This window comes from Eublepharis macularius, chromosome 1 (genome assembly GCF_028583425.1).
Source record: "Eublepharis macularius isolate TG4126 chromosome 1, MPM_Emac_v1.0, whole genome shotgun sequence".
NCBI classification, from domain to species: domain Eukaryota; kingdom Metazoa; phylum Chordata; class Lepidosauria; order Squamata; family Eublepharidae; genus Eublepharis; species Eublepharis macularius.
Window position 1 is genome coordinate 24,462,331 of NC_072790.1, and position 23,130 is coordinate 24,485,460.

A 23,130-nucleotide genomic window follows, 5' to 3' on the forward strand; every position below is an offset into this window, starting at 1 on the left:
AGACTGGATCAGAACCAGCACATGTCCTGTTGTAGGGGACAGTCTCTGAAGTTCAGGGCTGTTTTGGGGTTCAGAGGGCTTATACTTCCCCACTTCCTTATTCACAACCCCTTATTCGGGGTGCAGAGGGCTTATATTTTCCCCACTTCCTTATGCGCAGCAATGTCTAATACAAGGTTCTTGCAGGCAGGCCACATAGGAGGCCTTACTCCAGAACCAGAGACTGGATCAGAACCAGCACAGGTCCTCTTGCAGAGGGCAGTCTCTGGAGTTCGCGTCTGTGTGAGATGGGGTGATCCAAAGATTGTTTTGATGCATAGAGAGCTTTCGTTTTCCCCAGTTCCTATTTCACAGCAATGTCTGATAGAAGGTTCTGGGAGACAGGCCAAATAGCTCCGGAAGACAGGCCTCAGCTCCGGAAACAGAGATTGGATCAGCACCAGCATATGTCCTGTTGTAGGGGACAGTCTCTGGAGTTCAGAGCTGTGTGGTTTGGGGTGATCCAAAGATTATTTGGGGATGCAGAGGGCTCTTACCTTTCCCAGTTCCTTATTTACAGCAATGTCTAATACAAGGTTCTTGAAGGGCAGGCCAAATAGGGGGCCTTAGCTATGGAACCAGAGACTGGATCAGAAGCAGCACATGTCCTTTTGTAGGGAACAGTCTCTGGAGTTCAGGGGTGTGTGACTTGGGGTGATCCAGAGATTGTTCTGGGGTGCAGACGGCTTATATTTTCCTCACTTCCTTATTCAAAGCCATGTCTAATACAAGGTTCTTGGAGGCAGGCCAAATTCGAGGCCTTAGGTCCAGAACCAGAGACTGGATCAGAACCAGTACATGTCCTCTTTTGCGGGATAGTCTCTGGATTACAGGGTTGAGTGATTTGGGGTGATCCAAAGATTATTTTGGGGTGCAGAGGGTTTATTTTCCTCCCACTTCCTTATTCACAGCAATGTAAAGTACAAGGTTCTGTGAGAATGGTGAAATAGTAGGCCTCAACTCTGGAACCAGAGACTGGATCAGAACCAGCACATGTCCTTTTGTAGGGGACAGTCTCTGGAGTTCAGGGGTGTGTGATTTGGGGTGGTCCAAAGATTATTTTGGGATGTCTAATACAAGGTTCTTGCAGGTAGGCCACATTCGAGGCCTTAGGTCCAGAACTAGAGACTGGATCAGAATCAGCACATGTCCACTTGTAGGGGACAGTGAGCGCAGTGCAATTGGTGGGATCCATATGGAACTGGAGGAGTGAATGTAACTTTGCAGAACTGCACAACCACCAATTGCACTGCGCTCTTGAAAAAGAGATTTCGAAACAGGAGTTCAGCTTGCGCCCTGTTGAGCGCATGGTGGTCTGTCATCTTCCCTGAGGGCTGGACGTCTCAGCTGTGGTCTCTCCCGGTGGGGCATTGGTCTCAGGAACGTTTCCATCATAGACCACTGTATACAAGAAGAAAGGAATACCATTCCACAACAATTGAAAGTGATTTTGGGGACGTTTACACCCTGTCAGGGGAGGACTTTTGGCTTGTGCATTCTCTATAGTGTTTACCTAATAGCTGTGAACAGCAGCCTGAACTAAGACATACATATAAAGGGCTTTGGCTTATTTTGTTATATTTGTGTGACTGCATAATTATTGTATGGGTCTGTAGACCTTATTACTGATGGTTTGTTTCTCTGAAAGTGTTTGCCAGGCAGCAAAGTGGGTGTCTGCTGAGCAGCGTATCTCACCAGGCCTGACGAGAGCTTCACTCTGTTTCCGAACACAGTTCTGGGCTTTCCTTTACAGCCTTAAATAGATGAACCCTAGGTACTTTAAGGACTGCCTCCCTCTATATAATTGTTTATATCAGTGTTTGCACTGATGTGGGTGACCGCAAAGAGCAAGATCTTCTCTGAGACCTCCACAATTATGGACCTACCTTTGCTACGTTTTCCTGGCACTTTTTTGCGAAAGGTTAGGTGCCAGTTTTAAATATTTCTCATTACCCAATCATTTGTTGTTTCAATTGGTACTTAACTGATGTTTTTGACTCAGCTCATCACTGTCTTGAAAACCTGAACTATCATTTTCACTTTTTATAATTACATTTCGGTTGTTGTTGTTGTTGTTATTTCGATTTATAAACCGCCCATCCTCAGAGGCTCTGGGGTGGTTATCTGAGCAGTATGGCCCCGTCTTCAGCTTCCAAATGGGATTCCAGAAAATGGTGGTCCAGGCAGGATTAGAGACTGTAAAGGAGGCTTTGGTGAACCAGGCCGATACATTTGCGGAGCAGGCCAGCATCCTGATCTTTCATGAGGGTACAGGAGGCTATGGTGTAAAAGGTAAATGGTGAGGATGTCACTTTTTAATAACAAGGCCTATTGTGGGAAAAAATATAAAGGGCTCTAGAAAGGGGAGGGAGGACAGACGGACATTCCCTCCTCCTCTCTCACTGATCCCGGCTGCATCAAGGTGTGTGTGTGGGGGGCATGGCCACCTCCTCTGCACCTGATGCCTGCCGAGTGAAGGGGAGCAGGCATTGCCCCTGCTCTGCGCCTGATCCCAGCCAGGTGAATAGGAGGGGATTGCCTCCTGCCTGATCCTGGCTGGGTGAATTGGGGGCAGGCACTGCCACCTGCTCAACACATGATCCCAGCCATATGAAGGGGGATGGGCATTGCCACCTGCTCCACTCCTGATTCCAGCTGGGTGAAGAAGGGATGGGCATTGCCTCCTACTCTGTGTCTGATTGTGGCTGGGTGAAGTGATGGGGCATTTCCACCTGCACTGCAGCTGATCCAGGCCTGGTAAATGGGGGTGGGCGTTGCCTCATGCTCCGCTCCTGACCCCAGCCAGATGAAGGGGGTGGGCATTATCACCTTCTCCTTGCCTTATCCGTGCTGAGTGAAGTTGAGGGTGGGCATTACCTCCTGCTTTGCTCCTGATACCAGCTGGGTGAAGGCAGAGGGCAGGCATTGCTACCGGCTCTGCACCTGATCCCAGCTGGATGAAGGTGGGAGCACGCATTGCCACCTGCTCCTGATCTCGGCCAAGTGAAGGGGGGAGCAGGCATTGCCACCTGCTTTGCTCCTGATCCAATCTGGGTTAAGAGGGAATGGGCATTGCCAGCTGCTCCTCTCCTGATGGCGGGGGGCAGGTATTGCACCTACTCCACTCCTGGTCCCAGCTGTTTGAAGGCAGAGGCCAGGTATTGCCCCCTGCTCCATGCGTGATCCCAGCTAGGTAAAGGGTGGGTGGGCATTGCCACCTGTTCAGTGCCTGATCCCAGCTGGGTGAATGAGCAGAGTGGGCATTGCCGCCTGCTCCCCTTCTGATCCCATGACAAAAAAACACCGGAGGTATAATCAAGTCATACAAATATTAACAAAGGTGCCAAAGTGCTATAAATATAATTCACAATAAATACTATATATAAATATACAAAAATATACAATAAATACCATTCAAAAATATTGTTATGCATTTCAGCCTGAAGTCCAACCAGTACAGCTTCACCGCTAGGGTGACCAAACAGAACCTCAGTTATTAGCCCTTTTAATATCTTTTTGTAGGTTATATCTATTCCCATGTGGAGTCTCCAAAAGACAACATGGTCTAGTGGTTTCTGTTGAAAGCCAATAAATGGCTGATGACTGAGCCTGGCGAGTCTTGCCAGCTTGTTCTCCTGTTTCAGCAAAATACTTTCTCAAAAGCTCACATTCATCATATTACACAGATTACTCCAACACAGTAACACTCATCTCGAGGTTGGTGTGAATTCCGATGGAGCATTGCCGCATGCAAGTGTGTTCTCTTGAGTATGCTTAACCTTATATATAGTAGGATTTTGTATGTGCTGTTGATTTGAAAAAATATACCTTAAGTGTTACAAGATTTTTGTACTCCAATAGCACTTGTAACAAAAAGCTTTGTAATATTTTCTTCTAAATTCTAGTTTCCTTTCCTTTTTCTTTTCTGTACCCCTTTTCTTTTTATAAATAATAATAGCAACAACAACAACAACAAAAACTGTGCTTATATACCATTCTTCTATACAGATTAGTGCCTCACTTGGGTGGTGAACGCAGGGCCGGCGCGCCCATTGAGGCCAGGTAGGCACTGGCCTCGGGCGTGACAGCACTGGGGGGGTGCAGGAGGGGGTGTCGGGGGTGGAGGAGCGCGCAGCGGAGCCCCGTGCTTCTGCCGCCGCCGCCACACACCCCAGCTGGGTGCAGCCTCCACGCACTGCCCCAGCAGCGACTCGCAGCTTCTGCTCCCGGCTGGGGCGTGTGGCGGCGGCGGCGGAAGCATGGGGCAGGCTGGCTGCAGCTGCAGCTCTGCTGCATGCTCCTCCACCCTAGGCGGGCGCAGAAGCCATGAGCTGCTGCTTGGGTGGCGCACGGAGCAGCCTCCGCGCGCTGCCCCAGCAGCAGCTCGCATCTTCTGCGCTCGGCTGGGGCATGTGGTGGCGGCAGCACAGGGCTGGCTGGCTGGCTGCAGCTGCTGCTGGGGCTAGCCAGCCACGCCAGCTCCACTGCGCACTCCTCCGCCCCAGCCGAGTGCAGACGCTGCTCGGGCGGTGCACGGAGCAGCCTCTGCACGCCACTCAAGCAGCAACTCGCAGCTTCTGCGCTCGGGGCTCCTCCACGCGCCACCCAGCCCCACTGCGCCGCATGATGACGACTGCGATGACATCATCACGCAGTGCATGGCACGCACACATGCCACCGCAGGCGCCAGAACCTCTGGCGCCGGCCCTGGGTGAACGTAGTGTAGCATTATCCCCGCAGTACAGCTGGAGAGCTGGGGCTGAGTGGAGTGGCTGATCCAAGGTCACTTGCTGAGCTCATGGCAGAAGAGAGACTACAAAACCACCCTTCCCAGAGTCTGCAATGAATACTATTCAATAAATCAATCAATTTATAATATTAAAGTGCCAACAGTGCTCTAATTACATACAATTACATTACAGTTATTACACCATTCCATAAATACAAATAATTTGATTGTGATAAATATATTTATAATACTGTCCAACTGGTGGGGATAGAGTATCCTGAATCCAGGAATAGAAGTTTTTGTGGTGGATTCATATAAGAGTCCCAGAAGCACTGGGATGATATCCCACTATGTAAACCATCTTAATGCGCTGAAACAAATTTTCTTCCAATGTTATAATATTGCCACCGAGGCTGCAAATTTACAAAGATGTCAGTGCTGCTAAAGATGGTCCGACGCCGTGGTCAACTACAAAACCATTAAGTATTTAAACTCACACACTCTTAAAGGAGACAGCAGCCAATTAATCATTATTAATCATTATACTCTAAAATGCAAGAAGCTTTTACAAAAAACAAGATAAATCCTGTATGTTATTAAGGCCATAAGGAGACAGACTATTTAGACGGAAAATCCATTGTGGTTCTAACTGTAAAAGGTTCTGTTGTATATTCCTTCCTTCCTTAATATCCAGCACAGTTAATACAGAAACTCTAAGGTCTTTTGGTAAACCGTGGCACTGGGCAAAATGTTCACCTAAGGGTGCTTCCATAACCTTATGCTTAATACATGATAAGTGTTCTTGAATTCGCACCTTAGGTGGGCGAGTCGTGCTTCCCACATGAAATAAAGGGCAGCTACCTAGTTTCTAATGACTTAATGCGATTAAATAAACCACATTGGATGTTTTGCAAGTGGAAAAGGAAGTAGCATATAGAGGTTTATTAGTGATGGGATTTATAACTTAAGATATCTTCATGGTTAATGGACAGATATTGCACCCCCCCCCCCCCCGCAGGGGAAATGACCCCTGGGGAGATATCTATTACTCGTAACTTCCACGAAGGATGAATGATTTCTGCGCCTTCTATATCCAATAGATGGTGCCAAACTACAACCTTCAGTGCTGAATACTAGATGCCAACGTTTTCGAATTATATTCCCAATACCCAAGGCTATGTGGGTGAAATCTACTGCCCATTTAATTCTGTCCTCATTTTGTCTGATTTTGGGTACCAGTAACTCACTCCGGGGAGTGTTAGTTGCTCGCCGATTTGCTTCCTGAATGATGTGTAAAGGATATCCCCTCTGGGAGAAAGCTCCATCTAGCAACTTCTTCCCATATTCAAAATCTTTATGACTGGATGTGAGAGAAGAAGCAACGATACTTTATTTTAAAAGAAGCAATGATATTTTATTTTTTAAAGTACTTTGCCTGAGATTCACCATTTAGCCTTGGTGCTTTCTTCATCTTTTCCTTTCTCATCTGTTGTTTTTTTAGCTGTACAACATGTTTCCTGCTCTGGGCTTTCTGTTTGGTGGTTCCAGGACTGTCCTTAATAACAAGATGGAATTGGACAACTTCATACAGGCCATCTTCATAGAATGTCTCAAGGAATTGGACGTCAATGACCGGAGAAGCTTTAGTGATGCATTTCTAATCTAACAGCAAGAGGTACAGAATTTAAACATGCCAAGTAACAACCGGTGAACCTTTGAAACCTTTATTTTAAAAATACACTTGTATATGAACACACAGTAAGGAGTTTAGTTTTACAAAAGAACAGCCTATCAAAGCAGCTGGGATTTCAAAGCATAAGAAATATTATTGAAACAGATCTCATGCTATGGAACCAGACTTTCAAAACAGATATCAGAGACAAAATAAAACAAGGTTAATGCTCCTGATGGTGGGAAATGAATGTCCAACAGCACTGGGGAATCTGACAGCTGCTGGGGAGTGGAGACAGACAGAGAACAATTTGGAGCCTCTTAGGAAGTTTTAAATGTGGGGACTCTGGGAGTCTCTCTATACGATACTTCTTACACTAGGACGCTCAAGTGAAGGGAGACGCAATGTTAGCCGGGACGTGTAGTTTAAAAAGACAGAACAGAAGGCTCTCTCAGTTTACCCTTTCTACAGGAGCTGGCAGAGATGCTCCTCAGAGGAGCTGATGTGAGAATAATGGGGTGGTTCCTATTCGTATTCTACCACTCCTTTGTGCAAAGTTTATTTATGTTCCATTGGAAAAGCCACCTTTCTTGGGCTGGGGGAAGGCTTCATGAAGGGTGATTGGTAGGGATGTCAAATTTATTTACTAAAAGATTTGACATCCTTCAGCTTCTTCACTAAGGGACTACATCCGAAACAATGAAGTTTATTTTAATGAAAAGAAATTTTTTCTTTTCTCAGATAAGGTCCAAGAAGAGATTGCAAAGGTTGGCACAGCCTCGGATTGAATACCGATCAAGGTTGGCGCAGCCTCGGATTGAACACCGATCAAAACTGCCTTATACAGATGCAGTAATCCATGAAGTGCAGAGGCATGCTAATATTCTCCCTGTGAGTGTGCCACGTGCCTCCACTGAGGGTGCCATTCTAAAAGGCTATTTCGTTCCAAAGATGATCGGTCTTACTGAAATGTATTATTTTACCGTCTTAACTCTTCGGACATCTGTTCATTTGGTGCTTGAAAAGAGCCTGTTTTGGAGATGCTGAGGAACTTCAGAGAGAGCCAATTAAGCCGTTCTTAAGCCCATTATTTAAAATGGGAGAGATGTAAGAGCTGGCCTATTCATTAGGGATACACAGGTGATTGCCTAGGGAAAAACGAGCCCTGTCAACACCTTGCCTGCCTGCCTGCCTGCCTGCCTGCCTGCAGCATCAGGGCCTGTTGTGGCAAACAATAGGCCCAAGTGTCACCCGTGGCCCTAGTGGGTAGCTATCCAGGTACAGGGGTCCAAGGGGGTACCTCCCGCCTGCCGTTTCAAGTGCTGCTTACAGCCACCCAAACCCCTAGCAGGCCTCCTGGAAGGATAGCCCTTACCCCTCCTGTTGAGACTCACCGGCCTCCGGGTTCTTTTCCAACCTGGGGGACTCTGCACACACTTGGTCAGACGCTCACAGACACAAGGCTTACATAAAAGGTGTTTATTACTTCAGAAAGAATGTATGCAAGTAGCAGGAAACACTCTACTCAGGCACAAGCAAAGGGCATTTAAAACAAATAAAGCTTGTCTATATTAACTATAGCTGACTAACATTTCTCTGAGGAAAACTTGAGGCTTATAGTCATTAACATACTCCTTAAACTATGCCAGGCAGGTCTGGTCGTCAGGCCTGGCATAAAGCAAAATATCTCCCTCCTGCTGGTGGAAAAGTCGCCTGGAGCCACCTGAGGGCTGAGAGGAGCCAACCTCCCCCTCTCAGATTCCTAGCCAATCAGAGGTGTGTGCAATCCGCGTTGCTAGGCGGGAACTGGGATAAGACTCCCTTGTTTCTCAAGGCCCCCCCCCCTCTCGGCAACAGCTTGCAGGTGCAGTTACTTAGCTGAGCCAGACATTCTGCTCCCAGGAAGCCAAGCTAGAACTGGGCCTGTGGAAACTTAGAAGCCTGAACCAATACAGGCAATGGACTTAAAGGGGCCCTGCTAGACATCCCCCCCCCCAATTCTCCAACAGGGTCAATAAAGCATGGTGGAGAATTCACATAAAGGTAGGCAAAATAGTATTTAAGGATACTGCAGCTAGCACGCAGGTAAATAACACTTCTACATCTCTAACTGCCTAAATATCAATAAAGAAATAGCAATGTTAGCAGCAGTCTAAACCACAATTAAAATATAGCAAGGATACACAGGTTACAGAATACAGATACTGGATTGTTCAAGATGAATACATAGAATCACTTTACACTTCCTCAGCATCATCATGACATCTTGACAGGGCGTCAGCTAGAACATTATCCTTCCCCTTTATATGGGTAACATCAAAGGAGAAATCCTGTAGGCTTAAGGCCCATCTCAGAACTCTAGAGTTTGTCTCCTTCATGCGGTGAATGAATGTAAGGGGATTATGATCAGTTTCAAGGTGAAAATGTGTCCCTCTCAGATACGTTCTCAGCTTGTTGAGTCCCCAAACCAGGGCTAGTCCCTCAATTTCTCCCACACTGTACCTCTTCTCTCTTGGCAACAGCTTACGGCTGAGGTACACAATAGGATGCAAACAATCATCAGACCCCTTCTGCAAAATCATAGAATCATAGAGTTGGAAGGGGCCATACAGACCATCTAGTCCAACCCCCTGCCCAGTGCAGGATCAGCCTAAAGCATCTCTGACAAGTATTCGTCCAGCCTCTTCTTGAAAACTTCCAGTGAGGGGGAGCTCACCACCTCCCTAGGCAGCTGATTCCACTTTTGAACTACTCTGACCGTGAAAAAGTTTTTCCTAATATCCAGTCGGTACATTTGTGCATGTAGTTTTAGCCCATTGCTTCGCGTCCTACCCTCTGCTGCCAACTGGAACAGCTCCCTGCCCTCCTTCAAATGACAGCCTTTCAAATATTTAAAGAGAGCAATCATGTCCCCCCTCAACCTCCTCTTCTCCAAACTAAACATTCCCAAGGCCCTCAGCCTTTCCTCGTAGGGCTCAGTCTCCAGACCCCTGATCATCCTCATCGCTCTCCTCTGCACCCTCTCGATTTTGTCCACATCCTTTTTGAAGTAAGGCCTCCAGAACTGCACACAGTACTCCAGGTGTGGCCTGACCAAGGCAGTGTAGAGAGGGGCTATGACCTCCTGCGATTTCGATGCTATGGCCCCTTTGATACAACCCAGGATTGAATTAGCCTTTTTTGCCACTGCATCACACTGACTGCTCATATTCAGTTTACAGTCCACTCTTACCCCAAGATCCCTTTCACATATACTACTTCCCAGAAGTGTATCCCCCATCCAGTATTTGTGCTTCTCATTTTTGTGGCCCAGATGTAATACTGTGCACTTCTCTTTGTTGAATTGCATCCTATTCACAGCTGCCAACTTCTTCAGAGTATTCAGGTCTTGTTGAATTTTAATTCTATCTTCTTGGGTGTTTGCTACCCCTCCCAATTTGGTATCATCAGCAAATTTAATGAGCAGCCCTTCCACTCCTTCATCCAGATCATTGATAAAAATATTGAAAAGTACCGGGCCCAAAACCGAGCCCTGCGGCACCCCACTGGACACCTCCCTCCAATCTGATGAAACGCCGTTGACCACCACTCTTTGAGTGCGGTCCTCCAACCAGTTCCCTATCCACCGAACTGTCCTATAGTCTACTCCACACTCTTCCAGTTTGCCCATCAGAATGTCATGGGGGACCTTATCAAAAGCTATACTGAAATCCAGATAAATCACGTCAACAGAGTTCCCACGATCCAGTAAGCTGGTCACTCGATCAAAGAAGGAAACCAGGTTGGTCTGGCAGGATCTGTTAGGAACAAAACCATGCTGACTTCCCTGGATCACTGAGCGGTCCTTCAGATGCTTACAGATTGATCCCTTTAAAATCTGTTCTAATATCTTCCCAGCAACAGAAGTCAGACTGACCGGCCTGTAATTTCCCGGGTCATCCTTCTTCCCTTTCTTAAAGATTGAGATAACATTTCATAATGTATTTGGCCATCTACTCCCTCCCAGACTGTGATCCTTGCTGGATGGTGCGGAGTTTGGTGCGGGCCCTCTCGCCCTCCAGCTGGTCTTCATACGGGGCTCTCAGCGCTGCTATGAAGGCTTGTAAGCTTCCCAGTTCCGGGGCCAATCTTAAAGATTGGGATAACATTCGCTCTTCTCCAATCTTGTGGCACATCCCCAGTCCTCCAGGAGGCCTTGAAGATGATGGACAGGGGTTCTGCAAGTTCTCTGGAAAGTTCTTTCAGCACTCTTGGGTGCACCCCATCCGGCCCTGGGGATTTGTATTCATCCAGTGCAGCCAGATGCCTCTCCACTACCTCTCTGTCAATGTCAATTAGCCAGTCAGGTGTCCTGCCACATTTTCTACTATCTCTAGATGTGCCTGAGTTCTTCAGGGAGAAAACAGAGGCAAAAAAGTCATTAAGCCTGTCTGCTTTTTCTCTGTCCTGCATCAGAGTTTCTCCATCTACTCCCAACAGTGGTCCAATTGCCTCTTTTACCTTGCGTTTGCTTCTCACATATCTGTAGAAGTTTTTCTTGTTGTAGCGAGCCCTCCTGGCCAGACCCAGCTCGTACTGAGCTTTGGCCTCTCTGATGGCTGATCTGCAGTACCTAGTAACCCTCATATACTCCTCTTTAGAGGTCTGTCCTTCTCTCCATTTCCTGAACATTTCCTTTTTCTCCCTTAGCTTATTCTGGAGCTCTGTGCATCCACTTTGGTTTCTTTTAGCCCTTACCATGTTTCCGTCTTGCTGGGATAGTGAAGGCTTGAGCTTGCAAAAGCTCGTGTTTGAGAATGGCCCACCCTTCACTTGCTCCTTTTCCTTCCAGCACACTTCCCCATGGAATGACTCTCATCAAGCCTCTGAGTTCATCGAAGTTGGCCCTACGAAAATCTAACCTACGAGTCTGGCTACGAACTTCCTTGGCTCCCCACAGCGACTGGAATTCAAGAAGGACATGGTCACTTCCCCCTAAGGTCCCCACCACCTTCATCTCATCTACCAATTCTTCCCTGTTGGTTAATATTAAGTCCAGTATGGCCGAACTCCTTGTAGCTTCCTCCACTTTTTGAAAAAGGAAGTTATCGGCCAGGCAGGTCAGGAAATTGCGTGATTCATGACGCTTTGCTGAGCCTGTCTCCCAGCACACATCGGGGAAGTTGAAGTCACCCATAATTACAAGGTTCTGATGTCTGGATACTCTGCCAATTTGTTCAAAGAGGGCAGCATCCATTTCTTCTCGCTGGTCGGGTGGTCTGTAGCAGACTCCAACAACAATACCCTTTGTCCTTCCTCCCCTTATTTCTACCCATATACTTTCCACCGGGCTGTCCGCCCCATTCTTCATAACTTCTTGACAATCAAGCCCTCTCCTCACATACAACGCCACTCCACCTCCTCTTCTACTCTTCCGGTTTTTCTTGAACAACTCGTACCCATCCACTAGCACATTCCAGTCATGGGAATCATCCCACCAAGTCTCAGTAATTTCTACTATGTCATAGCCCTCTGTTTGCAATAGAAGAACCACTCCCAACCCATTCTTGGAAGCATCTGTTCTTACAATGAAAGGTTTAGTGTAATCAGGGGGTCTTAACACAGGGGCATGTGCTAAATGCTGTTTGATAGCTTCAAAAGCTTGCTGGCATGCAGGTGTCCACTTTACTCTAGTTGGAACACTCTTCTTGCACAAATCAGTTAAAGGGGCTGCCAGCTCACTGAAATTTGGAATGAAACGACGGTAAAAGCCTGCAGCACCTAAAAAGCTTTGGATTTGTTTCTTAGTAACAGGGGAAGGCCAGGAAATTATGGCATCCACCTTAGCTTCTCTTCTGCCCGCTTCGGGTGAAGGCAGAGTTCTCGGCTTAGGTATTGGGGCTGATCTATGATGGAACTCGCCCTCTCTGTGTTTCCTTGGAAACGGAGCAGGAGGACTCGGAGTTATTTGCTTGAAAGTTGAATGACGGCGCTCCGAAGGCTGACTGGCTGCTGCAATCTCATCCAAGAGCTGAGCCAATTCTGCCACAGTCCCTGGCCTTTGAACTCTCGCCAGAGTCGCATATTCAGGCGGCACAGCTTGATACACTTGCTCTTTTACCATCAGTTCAAATAAATCATCAAAGGTGTGGGCATGAGCTGCTTCCACCCACTTAGTGGCCACTCTCTGGAGCCGACTGGCAAACAAAGCATAAGTCTCTTTATGTTGGGGAGTTGCTGTTTTGAAACTTCTCCGCAACTGCTCTGAAGACTTTCCAAAGTGCTGCAAAGCCAGGTTCCGAAAGTAATTATAGTCTCTTGCCTGTCTGACAGTCAGACTGGCCAATAATTCCAAAACTTCCCCATGCACTGACCTTCTCAGCACTCCCATGTACTGGTCTTGAGGCAAGCCGACTTCATGGGCAGTAGCCTCAAAGTGATGGAAGAAGGCACTGATGTCAATGGACTTAAAGGGGCTCTGCTAGACAGCAGCCTGCAGAAAGCCTTCCTCTTCCCTTTCTCCATTATGGGGCTGGGGCCATGGGGAGGTTTGGGAGGAGGGCCCTTTTCCAGGGCCCAATTTGTCTCCCAATTCATCTATGTTGGGAGGCATGGGCACCACAGCAAGCCATAGCCTCATCCCCAGTGAGGCAGTGTGAGTGGGGCAGCTTCCCTGGAGTACAAGAAGTTTCACTGCTATGTGGAATGGGGAAGAGAGATGAGGGCCGTCGTCACACGGGCATCTGTTCCGTTAGATTTACAGCATATAGCGTCATCGCTGTTATTGGCACAGTAACGTTTCTTTGGGTCACCTCGCGTTTCTTCGCGCTCCCAGCTGTCCACATCTAAGCGCTCTGTTCCATTCTCTCTAATGGGCGCAGAAGCAGCTCCCCCCCCTTTTATTTTTTTTGGCATTTAATTCCGCTATAACGGAATAACATTAGATAACATCATAATTAACGTAATGTTAAAAAAAACCCTGGAAAATGACTGAACACGGCCATTTTTAGCGAGGTGTGGTTTTGGGTTAAAATTAAAATTTCTCTAATGGCAATTCAGTCATTTTTACTTGTTTTCTTCAGCAGAAAATTTTCATTGTGTGATGTCGTTATAGCGATATAAGGACATTATTACAAAAAAAAGGGGGAGTCGCGGGAGAAATGGATTCTGGGATTGAGGAGAGAAAAAAAGGGTGGGCCTATGGCGTGGTGAGGCGAAAAACATCGATGTGAGGCATTCACACTGAGGCGCAAAATATCGTGACTATCAAGCACAAAGCAGAAGAGAGAAAATCGCATCAGTGTTGGAATAAGGTGCATGTTTGCTGGGAAATTGCGCCATTTTCGCGCTAAATAGAAGCCCCTGTGACGACGGCCAAGGTGAAGATGTCCTTTGCCTAGGATGTCCAAAATCTTTGGGAGAGCCCTTTCTAAGAGTGTGATTAGAGTTTACAAAACAACATGAGATACCTGGGTGTTTTTCACAAACTATTGTTTTCTTTCTCTTCCTGTAAGATAGAAGAATTCATACCTTCCTGTAAAGAAATAACCACAGACTCCTGTCCTAGGCAATCTGGGATGTTTTTCATTTCCACTTCAAAAACCATTTATGTTTTTTACAAGAAGAAGGTGCTTCCCTGAATTTCAGCTGATTACTTATTATAATGTTAAAGCAATAGCCATCTAATTATCTTTAAAGCAGAGCATTACCTTTTAACGAAGAAGCAGATTAAGAGAAACCAGGTTTATTTGAGCATTTTTTTAAAGGAGGAAGAACAGGCTCAAAAATATTGTTTTGGGTTTATTTTTCTCCCACCAAAAAGGTTTTCAAATGCAGCACAAGAAAACACTTCACTTTATGTGCTTGTTAAAACCAGGGCTTTTTTTCAGGGGGAACGCAGGGGAATGGAGTTCCGGAACCTCTTGAAAACAGTCACATGGCTGGTGGTCCCACCCCCTGATCTCCAGACAGAGGGGAGTTGAGATGGCCCTCCGCGCCGCTTGGCAGCGCGGAGGGCCATCTCAACTCCCCTCTGTCTGGAGATCAGGGGGTGGGGCCACCAGCCATGTGACCATTTTCTCCGAGGGCAACCCACTGAGTTCCACCACCTCTTTTCCCAGAAAAAAAACCCTGGTTAAAACACTTCGTTTGTCAAAATCGTTAGGTTAAGTACCTGAGAATATAGACTGTAGGATTATGAATACAGGGAGACAGCTTTCTTCCCTGTGTGTTCCTCTTGTGGATGGAGCCTGGTCAGTGGAGGGTTGTACTTGGTTGCCTCCTGAGGTCATTCCATGTGCCCAGAGATTCCTTTTCTTCCTATGATTCCCCCCCCTTTTCTCGGGTTGCTTGTTCAGGTAAGTCTTTGTGATGGCCTCCTGGAAAAGTGCAGCCCCACCAAAATTCACCTTGCATGGGGGTGGGGATTTCCCCCAAAGTTCACTCCAGCTCATACAGTCATTTTGTCAGCCACCTTCTTCAGCAGCTTGGCAGAGAGCAAGGAGTGCAGGACAGGGTGAGGGTTTTGTGAGTCTGGGATCATCTGGAGGACTTTCTGATTGCTCCTTTGCAACTCCAAGTTCAGCTAGCAATGGTAGCGGAATGAAACTACAGGGAAACACAGAGAGTAAAAAGTGCTATGATCAACACCATCATTCTGATGGCTTCTAAGTGGTTGCTGAACTGCCGATAATTCTGGGTTCTGCAGAGGCACAGCCAGCTGGAGACGGCAGCCAGAAGGGTGATGAAGAAGAAACACACCCTATTGCTCCTCATTGTTGGCCCAGGACCTGCCAGCCACTCTGTTAGGTGTTGTCTTCTCTCCATAACAAACACAGTATGGCAGAATTCGCAGCACTTGGTGTTTGAAGAGGGGAGCCACTTCTCCAGGCAGTTTTTGTGGACAGCCCCCAGTGTGCTGGTGCAATTGCATGGGGACAGCAGGCCCTCTCTGCTTCCACCTTCATGACAGATCCAACACAGGGGAGCCATCATTCTGTGTCTCCAGGGCTTTGATCACCATGGAGAGCAGCTGGCCATCCTTGGCTGTGACTGGGGTGATGTGCTGTATCAGTCCAAGTTACAGAGTGAACTAACCCGTTGTCATGGCAGCAGAGAATGCTTATATTTCAGCAGCTCGATTGTGAAGGCCCACCCCTTCCACCAGAGACCCTCCCTCCTTCCATGTTGTTGATTCCCCCTCAGTGCTTTGCCTAGCAGGCCTCCCCATCTTCCCTGAGTGGTGGCAGTAGCAGGCCGTTCTTCCAGCCAGAGCTGCGCACCTCACATCTTGGCCTTTTGACTAAGATCAAGGGCAGCGTAGTTGCTGTGAAAATCCATGGCCAGAGCAGTCAGAGGATAGGTATTGTAAATACAGGACAGAGGGTGGAGCATACACACAGTCACAAAGGTAAGCAGTCACAAAGGTAAGGTAGAACTTGATTTTTTTGTAATTTTTAATCAGACTCTTCAAGTGCTAGCTCAAATGTCTGATGGAAACAATGGGGAGTTAAATATAACTGATTTGGACTGGATCATATTCCATTTCTCTTCAGGGACTTTAAATTTTCTGTTCTCCATTAAAGTCAAATTTCTGTCTCAAATTTTTTGTTGGATGAAATTCACTAAGTGGGATGGCATTTACTAAAACATTCATTGAATAATTGACTACAGCTATGTCCTTGATGGGCCATTTTCATTTTCTTTAATAACATCTTTTTTTAAAAAAATTAAACCGTTTTATTGTAATCAAATACATAAGATACAGATTGTAGTTTGTCATTTACAGAAAATTTTAGATTACAAAACTTCCTGTTTGGGATCCATGGAGGTCTAACGCAGCTCCACTTGCGGAGCTGACCGGACTGCCGTTTTAACCGGCCGGCGGGGTGAAAATAGCCCGCGGCCGACTACTCTCGGGCGGGGAGCAGGCAAAGAACGCTCAAGACCCTAGGGTGAGCTAGATCTCGGACGAGGGGGGGCTCTACACAACGAGTCTCCCCCCGATCCTTGAGGTCCCACCTTGCGACGGGTCGGCTATAATCTCTGCGGCAGTTTTGGGGCCAATTCGGCTGGCATAAGACCTACATACCCAAGCATCGATTGGGGGAAGAAGCTGAGAGGAGAACTTAAAATCGAAACAGCGATTACAACCCGAGAAAAGTGAAGAGAAGGTAAAGATCATTATCTTCTGAGACGGGACAGATTGATAAAAACAGAGAGGAAAAAAAGTAGATTTTTAAACTGCAACAGACTAGTGAAAAGGAGGGGAAGACTCGGCAGGAATTGAATTTAAAAAGAGACTAAGTTTAAAGAAGTTATTAAAGAAATGGGACTATTGTTTTGAATACCTGTGGCTTTGGAGCTGTGAGAAAAAGACACCATCGCGAGATCTGCTGTGGGAAGACGGGAGACAGGAAGTGCGTAATAACAATAGAGTGGCTGGAGAGAAGCGGCCCTTGCTGGAGGGCAGGAAGTAGGGAATCGCCATTTTTGAAAGGGGAAGGGTCGCGGCTTCAGCGGAAGAGGAAGTAGGCCATCTTGGATTACAAAATCATAGAGAAACCATAGAGAAAAGACGCCCGACATTTTGGACTCTTTAAAATTTAATTTCTATAAGAAGACCGGGACATTTAAAATAGAAAAACGTTAAATTTTACGCCACGGAGTTAAGGAAGAGAGCGGATTCGTGGGAGCGAGCTAAAGCAAGCCCCACGATGTCAAAAAAAGAGTGGCAATCGGCAATAGAAAACCTGGATAAAAACCTGGACAAAAAACTTTTAGATATGATTAAAGAACTTAAGGACACGAAATTGGAGCTGATAAAAGAGGTTAAAGAGGTTACACAGACAGTAAAATCGGAGCTGTCAGAAGTGAAAAAAGGTATGGAAACAATACGAAGTGAATTACAAGGAACGCAGCAGAGAGTTAAAACAGTAGAAGACGCGATGGAGAATTTAGCAGACACGCAACAAACAGAGATGAGATTGGTGAAGGGGAGAATGTCAGTTGCAGAAACTAAACATATGGAGAAGCAGCTACGTTTTCGTGGCTTGCCAGAAGTGGAAGGAAAGTCAGCGCAAGAACAGATGACTGAGGTGTTGGCTGAGTACCTGGGGAAGGAGGAGGAGGAAGTTGTGGCTATCCTAGATGTGGCATACCGTGTGAATTCGAGAATAGCAACCCAGAGGAAACTACCAAGAGATGTGATTGTGCAGTTTACAACACGAAATATGAAAGAGAGGATTGTGACAAAACAGTTTCAAGATCCATTGGAGATTGATGGCAAGACGATTATTATAATGAAGGAACTGCCCAGATCAGTGTTACTGGACCGGAAAAAATATAAAGTGCTAATTCAGATTTTGAAGGACATGAAAATCAGGTACAGATGGGAGTTACCGGAAGGAGTGTCCTTTGAGTTTGGAGGGGCCAAAAAACGCATCAGATCTGAGCGAGAGATGGAGCGATTTATTAAGGACAATGAAAAAGACTTACCAACAAGATCATGAGTATGGAGTGTAAAGTATTATCTTGGAATGTAAATGGACTAAACTCACCGAATAAGAGGAAAAATACTTTTCACTGGCTACTAAAACAAAAATGTGACATTGTTTGTTTGCAAGAGACCCATATCAGAAAGCAGGATGTAAAATATTTAAAATCTGGAAAATTGGGCAAAGAATATGTAGCGGCCTCCAACAAGAAAAAAAGAGGAGTGGTGTTGTACATAAAAGAGGAGCTACAGCCAAAATTTGTTATGAGAGATGTGGAAGCTAGATTTGTAGCAGTGGAATGTATTTGGAATTTAAAGAGAGTGTTGGTAGTCGGACTTTATGCACCTAACGGTGCAAAAGAAAGCTTCTTTGAGGATTTAAGGAAGCATTTAGACGATCTTGCATACGACCAGATAATTCTTGCTGGAGACTTCAATGGAGTGACAGACTTGGAACTAGACAAAAAGACTACAACGGCACAAAAGAAAAGAGGACTATTACCAAAGCTTTTTTTTGAGTTGATTCAACAAGAGACTCTTGAAGATGTATGGAGGAGAGAATATCCTAAAAGCAGACAGTTTACTTTTTATTCTGCAAGGCATTTTACATTATCAAGAATTGATATGATCTGGGCCTCAAAAGACTTAGCATTATGGACTAAGGAGGTAGAAATAATGCCTATGGTAGGCTCAGATCACAACCCAATTATGTGGAAATTTGGAAAAAAGAGAAAAAGGAAAGCATGGAGAATAAATGAGGACTTGTTACAGGAAAGAGAGAATATGGAAATACTGAGAAGAGAGACAAAGTTTTTTATACAATACAACGTGAATAAGGAAGTACCAACCAATAAAGTTTGGGATGCTTACAAGGCGGTTGTAAGGGGCATACTAATGGACTTAAATGGTAGAGCAAGAAAGAAGAAAGAGGAGAAAAGACAAGAGATTGAGGAGAAAATAAAAGCCAAAGAAATACAGCTAAAAAAGAGACCAGGGAAAAAGAAGGTATACCAGGAAATTAAAATACTTCAAGAACAGCTAACAGCAATGAGCAATAAAGAATTGGAGTGGAATCTCAAAAGACTGAATCAAAAAGCGTTTGAGGGTGCTAATAAACCTGGGAAGTACCTGGCATGGCAATTGAAGAAGAAAAGGGAAAAGAAGATAATAAATAAAATTTGCGAAGATAACAAAACGTATTTGGAGCAGGCTACCATTAGTAGAGCCTTTTATAAATTTTACGCTAAGCTGTATAATAAAAAAGAAGTAAACAAAGAATCAATAGCGTCATATTTGGAGAAAACCAAACTTCCAGAAATCTCGGAAGCTTGGAGAAATAAGTTGAATAGTGAAGTAACTGACGAGGAAATAAGTAAGGCAATACAATCTGCAAATCTAGGAAAGGCGCCAGGGCCAGATGGACTTACGGCTAAATTCTATAAGACAATGGCTAATGAACTGGCACCATTCCTAAAAGAGGTGATGAATGGGGTTTTAAGGGATCAAAGGATTCCAGAAACTTGGAGTGAAGCGAATATATCATTGATCCCAAAAGAGGGCCAAGACCTGACTAATGTGAAAAATTATAGACCTATATCGCTACTCAACAATGACTATAAAATTTTTGCGAAGATATTGGCGGAGAGATTGAAGGGGTGGCTCTCGGAAGTCATAGAGGAGGAACAAGCAGGCTTTTTGCCAGACAGACAAATAAGAGACAACTTAAGGACAGTGATCAATGCTATTGAATATTATGACAAGCGTTGTGACAAAGAGGTTGGTTTCTTCTTTGTTGACGCTGAAAAAGCGTTTGACAATTTAAACTGGGACTTTATGTTTGCCACTATGGAAAAGCTACAATTGGGAGAAAGATTCATCAGAGCAATTAAGGAAATTTATAGAGACCAGACTGCAGCAATTGTGGTGAATGATGAATTGACCAAGAAATTGACGATAAGTAAAGGAACAAGACAAGGTTGCCCGTTATCTCCATTGTTGTTCATTTTAGTATTGGAGATTCTGATGATACAAATACGTCAAGATGATGAAATTCGTGGAATAAAAATAAAGGACTATTCATATAAGGTCAGAGCATTTGCGGATGACATAATGTTAATTGTAGAGGACCCATTGGAGAACATGCCAAGAGTGATAGATAAGATCAAGGAGTTTGGAGACTTGGCAGGTTTCTTCATTAACAAAAAGAAGTCAAAGATATTATGCAAAAATATGACTAAGCAGAAACAACAATTGTTAATGGAAACAACGGATTGTGAAGTAACAAGTAAAGTGAAATATTTGGGAGTCGAATTAACTGCAAAGAACATAGATCTATTCAAAAACAATTATGAAAAACTATGGACTCAGATAGAGAGAGACTTGATTAAATGGAATAGATTGAATTTGTCATGGTTGGGCAGGATTGCAGCAGTTAAGATGAATGTGTTACCAAGAGTAATGTTTTTGCTACAGACAATACCAATCATCAGAGACTCCAAACAATTTGAAAAATGGCAGAGGAAAATATCAGATTTTGTTTGGGCAGGCAAGAAGCCTCGAGTGAAAGTGAAAGTTTTACAAGATGCAAAGGAAAGAGGCGGAATGCAACTGCCCAATCTGAGACTTTATCATGATGCAATCTGCCTAGTTTGGTTGAAAGAATGGATGACATTAAAGAACAAGAAACTATTAGCCCTAGAGGGATATAAAAAAATATTTGGATGGCACGCATATTTATGGCATGACAAAGTAAAGGTCAACTCGATGTTCCTGCATCACTTTGTTCGGAGAAGTCTATACATAATCTGGAAGAAGTACAGAATTTATCTACAAGAAGGAACCCCTTTGTGGGTGGTTCCATATGAGGTGATAGACCCGAGAGCTGTTGATAATGAACAACAATGTTTAACGTATAAAGAAATAACTAAAACTGAAGCATCCAAACTTAGAATAAAGACACAAGAGGAACTATCACCTAACTACGATTGGTTCCAGTATAGACAGATCAGAGACTTATATAATTCGGACTCTGTAAAAGGAGGTATACGAATAGAGAATTCGGAACTAGAGCAGACCCTTCTTAAAGAAGACAAGAAAAGAATATCCAAGGTATACCAAGTACTGTTGAAGTGGTATACCGAGGATGAGATAGTTAAAACACAAATGGTGAAATGGGCTATAAACTTTAATAAAGAAATAACAATGGAGGCATGGGAATACTTGTGGAAAACTACAATGAAGACAACGACATGTATTAATATCAAAGAGAACATTTATAAAATGATCTATCGTTGGTACATGACACCAAAGAAGATTGCGCTAGGGAATTTGAATACTTCTAATAAATGCTGGAAATGTAAGAAGCATGAGGGCTCCCTCTATCATATGTGGTGGTCGTGTGAGGTAGCCAGGCAGTACTGGGGGGAAATAATAAGAGAAATGAGTGAAATTTTACAATTTCAAATTAATAAGAACCCAGAACTCCTGCTACTGAACTTGGGAATGGAGGGAATTCCAGCCCAACACAGGACGTTGATATTTTATATGACAGCAGCAGCTAGACTTTTGTATGCGCAAAAATGGAAAGTACAAGAAGTGCCAACTATTGAAGATTGGACTTACAAATTGCTGTATATGGCTGAAATGGATAAGATGACAAGAAAATTGAGAGATCTGGACTCAGGGCAGTTCAACACAGACTGGGAGAAGCTGAAACAATACCTGGAGAAGAAATGGGAGGTGGGAGGAAAACTGTGGCAGTTTGAGAACTACTGAAGTATTGAAGTAGAGGGGGGAGACTTTACCGGGGGGAGAAGAGATAAATGTGAATTAATAAGCAGTCAGATTAATAGATTGACATATATATAGATATATATAGGTTAACAAACAGAACATAGAGAAAATAATTAATTATAAGGACTAAATATAAGGAGCGATTAACTAACAATATTTTCTTTTTTTTCTGACAAGTTTTGTACCAAACTGAATGTCTGAAGATATAGATGGGTCAAATTGATTGACTACGTGAGGAGAGATATATAGAACTATTATAAAAAGATAGAATGAGTAATATATATAGAGAATAAGTCAAATTGATTGATATAAACGAACGTATGATCTATATGGTTTATGATATATAGAAATACCTGAAATTGAAAAATTGGGATAAATTGTTTATCCAAGATGGAAACAAAGGCTTACAGTTTGGGCATATAATGTTAAAAATAGTTAAGGATGTACTGCTTAGAATAATGGAGAATATATATTTGTTTTAGATAGAGGAAGCTAATAAAAGTAAGGGAAAGGGGACAAAGGGTTGGAAAGCTGTTGGAAGTCAACAAAAAGGGGGGGGGGAAAGGGAGGGGGTTAGAGATGAAAAAATTGGGGAAAATTGAATGTAAAAGTGGAAATAATGGATTCTAACCCAATAAAAATTTTTCAAAAAAAAAAAAAAAAAAAAGGTAAGGTAGAACTTGATTTTTTTGTAATTTTTAATCAGACTCTTCAAGTGCTAGCTCAAATGTCTGATGGAAACAATGGGGAGTTAAATATAACTGATTTGGACTGGATCATATTCCATTTCTCTTCAGGGACTTTAAATTTTCTGTTCTCCATTAAAGTCAAATTTCTGTCTCAAATTTTTTGTTGGATGAAATTCACTAAGTGGGATGGCATTTACTAAAACATTCATTGAATAATTGACTACAGCTATGTCCTTGATGGGCCATTTTCATTTTCTTTAATAACACATCTTTTTTTAAAAAAATTAAACCGTTTTATTGTAATCAAATACATAAGATACAGATTGTAGTTTGTCATTTACAGAAAATTTTAGATTACAAAACTTTACAATCAAGTGTAGTAAAATATAGCAGTTGCTTATAAAAGTCAAAAGCCGAATGAACACTATTATACACAACAACATACATAAAAACCCTTAAATTTAGTAAGACACATAAAAGTAATTTACACATATGAATGTAAATAAAACTGTTTTAAGCCTGGATGGGGTCTATTAATTTCAAGATATTTAAGGAAGGGAAGCCACTTTTCTAGAAAATTTGTGGTTCTTGGAAAGTACTCCATCTGGAGGATTTTATCATGTAATTTCTCTGAGATGAAGTGTTCCCAGATTTTCATATACCAACTGTTGATTGTAGGGTTGGCATTTGACTTCCAGAGTTCGACAATTGTACTGTTAGCAGCCACTACCAGAGT

The 23,130-nt window shown here is 44.1% G+C and overlaps 1 protein-coding gene across 1 annotated transcript in view; it reads left to right on the forward strand.

Annotated features, from left to right (window-relative positions):
• LOC129323895 (cytochrome P450 2K1-like) overlaps positions 1-23,130 on the forward strand; it is an 84,896-nt gene that overhangs the window by 21,373 nt on the left and 40,393 nt on the right. The window contains exon 6 of the mRNA XM_054970722.1: positions 6,270-6,320. Coding sequence (XP_054826697.1) covers positions 6,270-6,320 — 51 coding nt within the window. The remainder of the gene's footprint in view (positions 1-6,269; positions 6,321-23,130) is intronic.